We start from the raw sequence: 13,679 nt of genomic DNA on the forward strand, positions 1-13,679 counted from the left end.
TAACAATTTCAGAAAATTAGAATATTAAATGAAATCGGCAAAACAAGGACTGCAAATAGAGCCAGTAGTAGATAGGTAGCCGTGTTGGTCTGCCATAGTCAAAATAAAAAATTCCTTCCAGTAGCACCTTAAAGACCAACTAAGTTAGTTCTTGGTATGAGCTTTCGTGTGCATGCACACTTCTTCAGATACACTGAAATAGAAGTTGCCAGATCCTTCTATATAGTGAGAAGGTGGGGAGGGGTGTTACTCAGAAGGATGGTGGGAATGGGAGATAGGCAGATAGCTGGGAGAGCCTGTTGACGACTCTTAACGACTGTAATAGGTCTTACAGGAAAAGGCAAGGGGTGGGAAGGTGAGAAATGGTTTAGTTATGTATAGTGAGATAAGAATCCAATGTCTTTGTTAAGCCCAGGTCTTTTCATGGTTTTAAGGTTGGTAATGAGTTGTAATTCCTCTAGCTACCATCCCAAACATACCAAACAGTCCATTGTATATAGCCAGGCACTACGTTACAGCCGCATCTGTTCCAATTCTACAGACAGAGACTCTCACCTAAGGGATCTACAGCAAACCTTTTCAGAACTAAAATACCCAGCAGATGAAGTTAGACAACAGATCAACAGAGCCAGACTGATACCCAGAGAGAACTTGCTGCAAGACAGACCCAAAAAAGAAAATAACAGAACACCTCTAGTCATCACATACAGCTCCCAAGTTAAAACAGTACAACGCATCATCAGAGATCTACAACCTCTCCTGGACAATGACAGTTCTCTTTCTCAAGCTCTGGGAGGAAGACCTTTCATTGCCTACAGACAGCCACCCAATCTTAAACAACTCCTAACCCACAATAATACTACAACCAGACTTAACACAGACACTGGCACCAGAGCCTGCAATAAACCCAGATGCCAACTTTGCTGCCACATACACCCGGACAACACCATTACTGGCCCCAACAACATCACACATACCATCTCGGGACTATTTAATTGCTCATCGTCTAACATTGTGTATGCCATCAAATGCCAACAGTGTCCTTCAGCTCTCTATATTGGACAAACAGGCCAAACCTTACGCCAAAGAATAAACGGACATAAATCTGACATCAAGAATCACAGAACAGAGAAACCAGTAGGAGAACACTTCAATCTCCCAGGGCATTCTATACAAGATCTCAAAGTAGCTGTTTTACTACAAAGGAATTTCAGAAATAGACTGGAAAGAGAAGCTGCTGAATTACAACTCATTACCAAACTTAAAACCATGAAAAGACCTGGGCTTAACAAAGACATTGGATTCTTATCTCACTATACATAACTAAACCATTTCTCACCTTCTCACCCCTTGCCTTTTCCTGTAAGACCTATTACAGTCGTTAAGAGTCGTCAACAGGCTCTCCCAGCTATCTGCCTATCTCCCATTCCCACCATCCTTCTGAGTAACACCCCTCCCCACCTTCTCACTATATAGAAGGATCTGGCAACTTCTATTTCAGTGTATCTGAAGAAGTGTGCATGCACACGAAAGCTCATACCAAGAACTAACTTAGTTGGTCTTTAAGGTGCTACTGGAAGGAATTTTTTATTTTGCAAATAGAGCAATATTGGACCTCTGAGAGGTAGAAGCATGCATATGTACTCAGTACTTGGTTTGGGCCCCTTTTGCATCAATTACTGCCCCAATGCGGCGTGGCATGGATGCTATCAGCCTGTGGCACTGCTGAGGTGTTATGGAAGACCAGGATGCGTCAATAGCAGCCTTCAGCTCTTCTGCGTTGCTTGGTCTCATGTCTCTCATCCTTCTCTTGGCAATGCCCCATAGATTCTCTACGGCTTGACATATCTCACTTTGCATGTCATGAGTCTATCTCATATATTTTTTGTTGTGGTTTAGTCATGTCCGCCTCTTCGTGACCCCATGGACCAGAGCACGCCAGGCACTTCTGTCCTCCACTGCCTCCCGCAGTTTGATCAAACTCATGCTAGTAGCTTCAAGAACACCATCCAACCATCTCATTCTCTGTCGTCCCCTTCTCCTTGTGCCCTCCATCTTTCCCAACATCAGGGTCTTTTCCAGGGAGTCTTCTCTTCTCATGAGGTGGCCAAAGTATTGGAGCCTCAGCTTCACGATCTGTCCTTCCAGTGAGCGCTCAGGGCTGATTTCCTTCAGAATGGAGAGGTTTGATCTTCTTGCAGTCCATGGGACTCTCAAGAGTCTCCTCCAGCACCATAATTCGAAAGCATCAATTCTTCGGCGATCAGCCTTCTTTATGGTCCAGCTCTCACTTCCATACATCACTACTGGGAAAACCATGGCTTTTACTATACGGACCTTTGTTGGCAAGGTGATGTCTCTGCTTTTTAAGATGTTGTCTAGGTTTGCCATCGCCTTTCTCCCAAGGAGCAGGAATCTTTTAATTTCGTGACTGCTGTCACCATCTGCAGTAATCATGGAGCCCAAGAAAGTAAAATCTCTCACTGCCTCCATTTCTTCCCCTTCTATTTGCCAGGAGGTGATGGGCCCAGTGGCCATGATCTTCGTTTTTTTGATGTTGAGCTTCAGACCATATTTTGCGCTCTCCTCTTTCACCTTCATTAAAGGGTTCTTTAATTCCTCCTCACTTTCTGCCATCAAGGTTGTGTCATCTGCATATCTGAGGTTGTTGATATTTCTTCCGGCAATCTTAATTCTGGCTTGGGATTCATCCAGCCCAGCCTTTCACATGATGAATTAGCTTCATATATTAGTTTCACCTTTTAAATTCAATTACTGAAATAAATGAACTTTTCCATTCTAATTTTCCGAGTTTCACCTGTAACATGCTGTCTCCTTCCAGTTCCATATCTTCTCCTGTGTTGTAAGTTGTATTTTCTATCCAAAGTCCCTCCTCAGGTGACCTTCTGGGCTGCCTGGGAGCGCCCCCCTTTCACGCCTGTGCCCCCCGCTTTGTCTCTCCCCCCCCCAGCACGGAGGCCGGTCCGGACTTTGAGCTGAAGGTGGAGCTGTACAGCGCCGGCCTGGAGGAGGACTCTGTCCTGGGCAGCACCCCCAAGAAGCTGGCCAGCCGCCTGAGCAGCTCCCTGGGGCGCTCGTCCGGCAAGAGGGTCCGTGCCGCCCTGGACGGGGTGCCCGGAAGCCCCGTCAGCAACGGGGGAAGCAGCCCCCTCCAGCTGCCAGCCCCCAGCGTGGCGTGAGTATCCTGGGCCCGGCCGTCTTCCTCAGAATTCGCACCCGCTGCCCGCCCCCTCCGGTCTCACCCGCCTCTGCTTCCTTCCAGGGGCCCCAAGTACCAGCTGCTGGCCTGCACCACCCTGCGCCTGGCCCACGTCCAGGACGCCTTTCGCACCCACGACCTCGCCGTCACCGGGAACGGTACTTGGAGCAGGGGGGTTTTGGGGGGGGTTTGGGGTTGGGTTTGTGGGAGCAGGAACGTTCCAGAGTCCAGTTTGGCTCCGTGGGTTTTGCGCAGACATGGAAAGAGTGGAGACCCAAATTGCGGGAGTCAGCTAGTGGGGGGGCAGAGGGTCCGCCATTTGGCAAGGCAGGGAGAGCCCAAATGCTCTTTGCTACCCTGTGGAACTCCCTGCCTATTTTTGGCTCCTGCTAAAAACATTCCTGATTAGACAAGTCTGTCCAGGTGTTTGGAAAGTTGATGCGGGTTTTAATCTCTTTTAGTGTTTCAAGTTTTTGTATGTTTTAAAACTTGTGGTTTAATAATAATAATAATAATAATAATAATAATAATAATAATAATAATAGGGATGTGGGTGGCGCTGTGGGTTAAACTACAGAGCCTTGGGCTTGCCGATCAGAAGGTCAGTGGTTCGAATCCCCATGGCGGGGTGAGCTCCTGTTGCTCGGTCCCTGCTCCTGCCAACCTAGCAGTTCGAAAGCATGTCAAAGTGCAAGACTGTTTTCAGGAGGCTCCCAAAAGAGTCCAGAGTCAAGTGGCGGGGAGTTCCGACGTCTCTTGACGTTTTGTGGAGCTGCTGCCGCTGAACCAGTTCTGCTAATGTAGGTGGGCAAGTGGCCATTCTTTTCCAGGAGGGACGAAGCCCCCTGCCCCCTCGTCCCTCTTTTGGGGCTCAGACTTGCCTCCCCCTGACCCTCTACTCTTCTCCCCCCCCCCCGTCTAGAGGAGAGCTCCTTCTGGCTCCCCCTGTATGGCAGCGTCTGCTGTCGCCTGGCAGCCCAGCCCAACTGCATGCTCCACCAGGTCATGTGCGGCTTCCTGAAGGTGCAGGTAAGTGCTGGGGGGGGGCGCTGCAGGTAGGGAAGGGGCTGAGAAGGCAGGGGACCCGCGTTTTGGGACCCACACCCCCGGCAGAGGCGCATCGAGAGCCATGCGCTCAGGAGACGGGTTGATTCCCCTTCGCCCCTTCTCTCTCGCTCCGTCTCTCTGCTCAGCTACATTAGGAAAGGTGCAGCAATTTGGATGCGCTATAAACATGCCGCACCAGGTGGTGCAAGAGAGCAGGGAATTTTAAAAGACAGTTTTCTATATAGATTTATTTCTTTCGTTATAACGATCTAATTCAGGGGTCGGCAAACTACGGCCCATGGGCTGGATGTGGCCCACCAGGCCTGTAAATGCAGCCCGCGGACCCTGCCGCCCACTCAGTCAGTTCCTGTGCTGAGCTAAACCGGCGCAATGTGGCATTTCCTTCAAAAGAAGCCATGGACGGGAGGGTGTTCCAGAGGGCAGGCGCCACCACCGAGAAGGCCCTCTGCCTGGTTCCCTGTAACTTGACTTCTCGCAATGAGGGAACCGCCAGAAGGCCCTCGGAGCTGGACCTCAGTGTCCAGGCAGAACAATGGGGGTGGAGACGCTCCTTCAGGTATACTTGGCTCAGTCCTTTTAGGGCTTTCAAGGTCAGCACCAACACGAGGAAACGTACTGGGAGCCAATGCAGATCTTTCACATAACTGGTGTTATATGGTCTCGGCGGCCGCTCCCAGTCACCAGTCTGGCTGCCGCGTTCTGGATTAGTTGTAGTTTCCAGGTCACCTTCACAGGTAGCCCCACACAGAGTGCATTGCAGTAGTCCAAGGGGAGATAACCAGAGCATGCACCACTCTGGCAAGACAGTCTGCGGGCAGGTAGGGTCTCATCCTGCGTACCAGATGGAGCTGGCAGACAGCTGCCCTAGACACAGAATTGACCTGCGCCTCTATGGACAGCTGTGAGTCCAAAATGACTCCCAAGCTGTGCACCTGGTCCTTCAGGGGCACAGTTACCCCATTCAGGACCAGGGAGTCCTCCACACCCACCCGCCTCCTGTCCCCCCAAAACAGTACTTCTGTCTTGTCAGGATTCAACCTCAATCTGTTAGCCGCCATCCAGCATCCAACCGCCTCCAGGCACTCACACAGGACCTTCACCTCCCTCACTGGTTCTGATTTGAAAGAGAGGTGGAGCTAGTTCACAGCAACTTCTTCCAGGACACAGAGAGGGGAGAGGGCTGCTCTCGCACTCGGGTCCGGCTTGCTGGTTTCCCCTTGGCCTCATCCTGCAGTCTTCTCTTCGGTCCTTATGCTGTGGTGCTGTGGCTCCCAAGGGGGTGGCAGGAAGATGCAAGAAAACATTTGAGCATTTCAGGGCAGCATAGTATAGTGTCAAAATGATTTTTTTAATTATTTGCAGAATATGGGTAGAAAGGCTTCTTTGTGTCGATGGGGAGATGAGATCTTGCTTGTCTCAAATTAGACCGAATAGAAATGAGATTACCCAGCGAAAGGAAGCTCATGTCTCTCACTGAGATCATAGACATACTTAGGGTACATATGGAAGAGGCTTGTTTGTAATTATATATTGGGAATGACTCATATCCTTGTTTTACGCTTTCTGGATTCCCAGGATCATATGGCTCCCCTTTTAAGCTGCAAAGGGATGTACTCTGCTGAACTCACAAACCTGAGGAAGGAATAATAAATAGCGTATTTTTTGCTCCATGAGACACACTTTTTTCTTCCTAAAAAGTAAGGGGAAGTGTCTGTGCGTCTTATGGAGCGAATGCGTGGTCCCTGCAGCCGAATTGCCCAGGGGAGAAAAGCAGATCATGCGGTTTTGTTTTTTTTGAAAGAGGGAAGGGGGTATTGAAACAATAAGGGACGCTAGCAATAAAGGAGGCTGCCTGGGAGGGGGGAGGTAAAGACAGCGAACTTGCAAAGGGGGAAACAGGAAGACTAAATCAATGAGGAGAGAAATTAGAAGAAGAGGGGGAGCAAAAAACTGCTCCAGCTGAGGAAAAGACACTAAGGCGCAAAGAAGAGGGAAGGGAGTGTTGAAAGGAAGCAGCTGATCGGTGGGATCGGAAGAGAGATAAGGGACTCTAGCAATAAAGGAAGCTGCCTGGGAGGGGGGAGGTAAAAGCCCTTGGATCCTCAGGATTTTTGCATTGGGTCACCCCAAATTCACCATCAGATCACATAGCATGTCCAGGGCTACAGCCTGCACCAAAAGAAACACGTATCCACTGTTTCGTGGGGCCGCAATGGCGCAAAAACATGGTTACAAAGCACGGATCCACATGGATCCTCAGGATTTTTGCATTGGGCTACCCAAAACTCACCGTCAAATCACATGTCTGTGGCCATAGCATGAACCACAAAAAGCATACATCCACTGTTTTGTTCAGAATATTTTTTTTTCTTGTTTTCCTCCTCTAAAAACTAGGTGCGTCTTATGGAGCGAAAAATACGGTAGTTGTGTTCTATGTTATAAATCTGACACTGCCAGGAGTTCTTTCTTTCTCTTTTCCAATGGATTTCTTATCAGTAAAAAATTTGGTATGGCACAAGTAATTTTTTTTACCTGTGGGTACAGGATGGTATAAAATTATTTTATTTTATTTTTTATTTTTATTTTACAACAACAACAAAAATTCTGAAAGTGTGGCCCAGAGGGGAAAAAATGAGAGCCGAAAAAATGCTGCCATGGGGCTTGTTCTCTCCCAATGGAGCTTCATTTCCAGTCGGAGGGTTTTTGCTATGGGGCTGTGCCCCCCCCCCGAAGGGGTTTCTGAGCATGGGTGAAAGGGATTTGAGGGGCAGGCAGGGAAGAACGATAGCGCCCGTCCTGGGGAGGGATGAATATGGGAAGATGGCGCGTGGGTCTCCCTCCTGCTAAACACAACCCCCCTCTCCCCCCCCCCCCGTTTTGCAGCAGGGGGAGCAGCAGGGCTGGCTGCGGCTCTTTTGCCTCCTGCGGGGCTCCAACCTCCTCTGCTACCGGCACCCCAAAGACGTCGAGACGCAGGAGGAGCCGGCCTTCACCATTGCTATCAACAAGGTAGGGGGGTGATGTCTCAGAGCAGGTTGCGGGGCAGAACATTGGGGGTCCCCAGTGACGGAGGAAACTGCTTGGGGACCCAGAGCGGCAAACAGGGATTGGAAGAAGTTTAAGGAATATTTGAAAAAATACATTAAGATTTAAATCTTAGACTAGATTTGGCAGAGGCTGTAGGGTTAGAAGTTGAAGACAGTGTATTTTAAAATAGTATTATTTGTAAGTGATAAAGTTTTTTATGGTTAAAGTAAGTGATAAAAAAAATGGTTAGAAATTGTGATATATGTAAATTGCTAAAGATGGAGTAAAATGGAAATCAGATAGGTGGGACTTGGGGAAGCCCGCTTCACAATGTTTAGAATTGTATGACAAGAATTTTTGCATTGTTTGTTTTTCTGTTTGTGTTCTTTATTATCGTTATAAAATGAATAAAAAATTTGGGGGGGAAAACCATGACGTGCACCCGGGGGCAGGGCGATTCTCCCAGGGGTGCCAGCACTGCCCGCGGATCGCGCAAATAGGCCTGGCGCTGCCCGCTGGGGATGTGAGCACCTCCCACCGGGGGGGGGGATGAGAATGGTGCCCACTGGGGGGTGCATCCCTGGCGACCAGCGCCGCATGCTGTGCATATCTGTGGATTTTCTCAATGACAATCGTGCCAATCGCGGAAATCTGCCCGGCAGAGGTGCCAGTGCTGCCATGCAGATCTGCCGGGGGGGGATTTTGTCACCCCCCTAGGCATGACACCTGGGGTGGACCGCCCCCTGCCCCACCTTGTGATGCCCCTGTTTGTCCCCCCCCTCAGCCTTCGCTCCATCCTTCTCATCCACAGTTGCCAACTAAGCAGGTTTTCAATGCAACAGCTGCCTCCGCCTTTGGCCGCGATTTCTGCCTTGCGGGGGGTTGGGCTGGATGACCACTGGAGGTCCCAACACTACCAGTCTATGACTCTCAATTGACAGCACAGCCATGCCAGGGTCTGTCCATCCATGTCGTGTGCCAGGGGTGTCAATGTCAAAAGGGAGAGCTTGCCATTTTTGAAACTCGCTCTTTGCAGCTGATGGTGGCTCTTCCCTGCCCAGCTCATGGCCCCCCCAGCCCTGGTTCTTCCCATTTGTAAATAGCACACATTAATCTCCCCCCGTCTGCCTTTGGGCAGTCACCATGTGCAGAGTCCTTATTTCAGTTGGGGACGTGTTAAACCACAGAGCCTAGGGTTTGCCGATCAGAAGGTCGGCGGTTCGAATCCCCATGACAGGGTGAGCTTCCGTTGCTCAGTCCCTGCTCCTGCCAACCTAGCAGTTCAAAAGCACGTCAAAGTGCAAGTAGATAAATAGGTCCCGCTCCGGTGGGAAGGTAAACGGCGTTTCCGTGCGCTGCTCTGGTTCGCCAGAAGCGGCTTAGTCATGCTGGCCACATGACCCGGAAGCTGTACGCCCCGGCTCCCTCGGCCAGTAAAGCGAGATGAGCGCCGCAACCCCAGAGTCGGCCACGACTGGACCTAATGGTCAGGGGTACCTTCCTCTTCCTTGGGTGTTCCCTGGGCGTCTCTGGGTGTGTCTGCACATGCGCACATTTCCGCGCCTGAGGCCCCTTTGCCCCCCCCAGGAGACGCGCATCCGAGCCACAGAGAAGGACCCCAAGAACCAACTGCACACCATGTCCGTGACGAACCGCTATGGGGGGGAGGAGGTGACCCACACGCTGCTGGCCGAGTCCCGCTCCGAGACGCAGCGCTGGATGGAAGCCTTCTGGCAGCACTTTTACGACATGAGTGAGTAGGGGAGGTGAGACGGGGGGGGGGCGGAAACAAGGGGGTCGTAAGGGGGTCATGGCAGGACAAGGGAGGCGAGGAGAAGCTGAGCTGGACCGTGGGGGCCCCAATCCAGCCACACACCACACCCCCCATGCTAGGGAGGTTTGCTCCTGGAGGAGGCTCTCGAGAAGCCCCTGCCCTTCCCAGGAGATTGGGGGGGGGAGTTAAAGAAGGACAGCTGCAGCCCCTAATCCAGCGGTTCTCCACCTGTGGGTCCCCAGATGTTGTTGCACTACAACTCCCATCATCCCTGAGCTCTGGCATTGCTGGACAGGGGTGATGGGAGTTGTAGTTCAACAACATCTGGGGACCCACAGGTTGAGAAAGGCTGCCATGGGTGGGCAACCTAAGGCCCGGGGGCTGGATCCGGCCCAATCGCCTTCTCAATCCGGCCTGCGGACGGTCCGGGAATCAGTGTGTTTTTACATGAGTAGAATGTGTCCTTTTATTTAAAATGCATCTCTGGGTTATTTGTGGGGCATAGGAATTCATTCAATTTTTTTTTCATAATATAGTCCTGCCCCCCACAAGGTCTGAAGGACGCTGGACCGGCCCCCTGCTGAAAAAGTTTGCTGACCCCTGGCCTAAAACCTTCTGGGTCGGCCAGAGGGGGTCCTGTCCGCTGGTGCACGTGGGGAGACCACTAGGGGGCAGCACAGCACCCCCTGCCTGCCCCACAGACACCCAGCAAAGTGGGAGGGGGTTCCTGGCATGTGAGCCAACTCATAGGGGCTGAGGTTCCTCCGGGGGCCCCCCTTTAAAGTATTTGAGCGGCAGCCCCCCCAAAGTTGATGGTGATAGTGAACGGGCGCCATGTCTTGTGATCAGTTATGTGGGGTGAGGCTTAACTCTTTCACTGAAGTCGCCCCCCCCCCCGCAATCTCCCCCCCCCAGGCCAGTGGAAGCACTGCTGCGATGAGCTCATGAAGGTGGAGGTCCCCTCCCCACGGCGCCCCATGGCCCTCCTTCAGAAGCAAGGCTCCCTCTACCACGAGATGGGTGAGTCTCCAGAGAAGGGGGTCCGCAGAAGCGGGGAGGGTTGGGGGGCTGAAGGGAACAGAGGGGGCTCTGGGGGGTGGGCCTGGTGGATTAGGGCCCCCCTGAACTCACGGTGGGGAAGCAAGAGGGTCTCACCTCCTTCTGCCCTTTTCTTCCTGCCTGTCTCTGGGGCTCTGTCTTGCCCCCCGGTTTCTGTGGGGCCTGCCCCACACCTTGCTTGCGCCCAGATGTATCTGTGTCTGTAACTCTCTGCTCTCCTCCTGCTCTCTCTCTCTCTTTGCATGTCTCCCCTTCTCTTCCTCTTCTTCTCTGTCCTGTCCCCGACCCCTTACCCCCACCCCCAGCTCTCCCTGGCCCAGGGGGGCCGCCCCCCAACTGCGAGGGGCTGCTGTTGCAGGACAACGCTGTCTCTGCCGAGATTCGAGCTCTCCTCTCCTCGTATTACAGCGACAGGTGACGTAACCCCCACCCAAAGCTGGACGGGGTGGGGAGGGGTCCTCTGGGTTCCCAAAATGGGGGGGGGGCTGGCTGGCAGGGAGGTAGGTAGGTAGGTAGAGGGTGAAGGAGGCAGGAGGACCCTTTGTGTAGAGAGGGGTGGGCAGCGGAGGCACCGGCAGAGCCCCTGGGATCTCCCACTGACAGGGAAGGGGGCTGGCGGGGGCTGTGGGCAGTTGGACCCAGTGGGCGCCTCCATTTATGTGTATGTTGTAAACCAAAATTGACGTTTCCCTTATGGGGTAGCCAAGAGCCCATATAGAGTCCTTACGTAGGTTCCCTATTGGTAGGAGAGAATAACAGAGGCCAACCAGAGAATATTGAGAAGCAAAGCAGCTCGTAAGCCTGATCTTTATTGATCTGTTGCAACAGGGTGCTCCCCTCACACGCAGAAAAGGAGAAGGAACCCAGAACAATGGCGCGAAAGGCCTTATATAGACATTTTAAATTCCCTGCCCTGGAGCTCCAGACCACCCCTCCATGTATCTGAAGTATCTGAAGAAGTGTGCATGCACACGAAAGCTCATACCAAGAACTAACTTAGTTGGTCTTTAAGGTGCTACTGGAAGGAATTTTTTTATTTTGACTATGGCAGACCAACACGGCTACCTATCTACTACTGGAACCCTATTCAAACACAGACATACCCTTAAGACAGGATTTGTGAAGGAAAAGACAATGGGGAGGCTTTTCCATTTTCCTTTGACCTTGCAGAGAAAATATTTGGTCAGTTTGGGAATCAAAAATGGTTCCAGGTCGGTCTTCCTGTGCTGATCTATGTATGTGCTTGGTTGGTACACTTATAAACATTTCACATACCGTATTTTTCGCTCCATAGGGCGCACCTATGACAGTTTTAATCCAGGCACTCCTGTGACAATTTTGCACCGCCAGGTTTTTAAACCAGGGGTGATGTGAGTTAGGTGAAGCCAATACAGTAGACGCTCAGGTTGCGAACGTGATCCTTGCAGGAGGCGCATATGCAACAGCTGAAACCCGGAAGTAACCCGTTCCTGTACTTCTGGGTTTTGGCGGTCCGTGGCGCTGTGGGTTAAACCACAGAGCCTAGGACTTGCCAATCAGAAGGTCGGCGGTTCGAATCCCCGCAATGGGGTGAGCTCCCGTTGCTCGGTCCCTGCTCCTGCCCACCTAGCAGTTCGAAAGCAAGTGCAAGTAGATAAATAGGTACCACTCCGGCGGGAAGGTAAACGGCGTTTCCGTGCGCTGCTCTGGTTCGCCAGAAGCGGCTTAGTCCTGCTGGCCACATGACCCGGAAGCTGTACACCGGCTCACTCGGCCAGTAAAGCGAGATAAGCTCCGCAACCCCAGAGTCATTCGCGACTGGACCGAATGGTCAGGGGTCCCTTTACCTTTACTAACCTGAAAAAACACAACCTGAAGCATCTGTAACCCGAGGTGTGACTGTAGCTAAACTCCTGCCAAATTCCATCTGGTCCCAGTAGCCCCAGCAGGCTCCAGATGTTCCTTGCTTTGGGGCGCGGCTTCCCTTGGAGATCCTCATGGGAGGCGTATGGAAAGGGACTCTGGGGGTCTGCCACTCTGGGGGTCCTTTGCAGCGGCCCCTCCGCTAATCTCCCCCCGCCCTATTTTCCTCCCCAGCTATTGAGCCGGCGGACGACATTGAGGCCGTGACGGAGATCCTGGCCCGGCGCTTTTCTGGCCTGGGGCCCCCGCCCTGGCTGTCCCTCCTGGAAGGGTCGTCGTGCAGCGCGGCGTCCGACAGCGACAGCGTCTCCAGCGCCAGCCCGTGCCCCCCGCCGCGCCCCCCCTGGGGCCGGCCCCGCACCCTCTCCCTGGACGCCAAGCTCAGCACCCTGAAAGGACGCTTGGGGCGCCCGCCGGGGCCGCCTCCGCCCCCCAGGGCCAGGGGCCCCTCCGGCTCCAGCTCCTCCAGCAGCAGCAGCGGCAGCCCCACTCCGGAGCCCGAGCGCCCCCCTCGGCCCCACGCCCGGCCCCGGTTTGACCCCCGCTTGTGGCTGCAGTCCCAGGTCTGAGGAGGGAGGGCGCTGGGGCCTCCAGAGGTCCGCTAGACTGGAAGTAGGGGACTGTAGGAGGATGGAGCAGAGGGCCTGATGTGGGGCCAGGACCCCACACGCTCCAGTCCCCCTCCCTGCCATCCTCTAACAAGCCATCAGGGCCCTCTCCTCACTTCTGGACCAGCTGCCCCCCCCTTGGGGGGCACAGCCTGTAGGGAGCGCTCTTATGCCCCAATTCCCAATGGGGGGGCTGGCTGTGTAACCGTCCTGACCCACAAGTCTCCTCTTCAGCAGGGGAGAAAAAGCACCTTTTTCCTTTGAGAAACTGGAACAATTTGAGGTGGGGAAATAATTGTAAAAAGGGGGGGTCTGGTTGGTACCTCCCCTGCCAGAAGCAGGAGCTCATTCGTATTGGTTCCTTTGTGCAAGGCCCCCCCACAACTTCACCACCCCCAGCGGTGGCCCCAAAGATACCCCCCGCCTACCTTGCCCTCCGACAGCCCCCGTTTTTCTAACGCTCCCCCTGAGTTTCAGGGATATGTGCCAATTCAGGAGGGGAGGGGCGGTGCTTGCTGCCAAGTAGGCAGGCGTGACCCCCCCCCACATCTGTGGGGCGGGGGGCAACCCTGCCTCTTCCTTTATTATGCATTAAAATGTATTTAACGATTCGTTTGTCAATGCGAGAGGTGGGGTCTGGACTGTGTGTGTATGGCTGTGTATATATATTGGGGAGGGGGGCTTCAAAAGAGGCTGGATGGCTTTGGTGCCAGGTGTGTCCCCCCCCCAAATTATCCATCTACATCCTGCTTCCTTCCGGTGCTGAGGCCTTGGTAGACTTTATATCCCTGCAGAAATTGGGGTGGGGTGCAAGGGTAGAGCTGTTTGTCATTCTCCCACTCCCTCAAATAAACATAAGTATTTTCTTGGGGCTTTTCTCAGGGGAGCTTTCTGGGGGTCCCCCAGGCGCCACCGCAGAGGCCCGGTGAGCTACTGCTAGCCCCACATCTCTGAAATTACACAAAACAAACGAAATACCGTGACAATCCCCGAAACGAGAAGTAATCGACTATAGACTTAA

At 52.9% G+C, this 13,679-nt stretch overlaps 1 protein-coding gene across 6 annotated transcripts in view; it reads left to right on the forward strand.

Moving 5' to 3' along the window:
• The window catches only part of RTKN (rhotekin), a 34,936-nt gene extending 21,669 nt beyond the window's left edge, over nucleotides 1–13,267 (forward strand). For 3 of the 6 annotated variants that reach the window (XM_083458799.1, XM_083458800.1, XM_083458801.1), the window contains 7 exons: nucleotides 2,972–3,196; nucleotides 3,284–3,378; nucleotides 4,143–4,249; nucleotides 7,172–7,297; nucleotides 8,903–9,068; nucleotides 10,005–10,109; nucleotides 12,225–13,267. In XM_083458799.1, coding sequence (XP_083314925.1) covers nucleotides 2,972–3,196; nucleotides 3,284–3,378; nucleotides 4,143–4,249; nucleotides 7,172–7,297; nucleotides 8,903–9,068; nucleotides 10,005–10,109; nucleotides 12,225–12,619 — 1,219 coding nt within the window. In that variant the 3' untranslated portion in view covers nucleotides 12,620–13,267. Of the gene's footprint in view, nucleotides 1–2,971; nucleotides 3,197–3,283; nucleotides 3,379–4,142; nucleotides 4,250–7,171; nucleotides 7,298–8,902; nucleotides 9,069–10,004; nucleotides 10,110–10,453; nucleotides 10,582–12,224 lie in introns of those variants that run through there. The other 3 variants (XM_083458802.1, XM_083458804.1, XM_083458803.1) reach the window with 2 other exon arrangements.
• Nucleotides 13,268–13,679: the final 412 nt, after the last annotated feature.

The sequence above is a fragment of the Podarcis liolepis genome, assembly GCF_965112155.1.
Source record: "Podarcis liolepis genome assembly, chromosome: 9".
Lineage (NCBI taxonomy): Eukaryota > Metazoa > Chordata > Lepidosauria > Squamata > Lacertidae > Podarcis > Podarcis liolepis.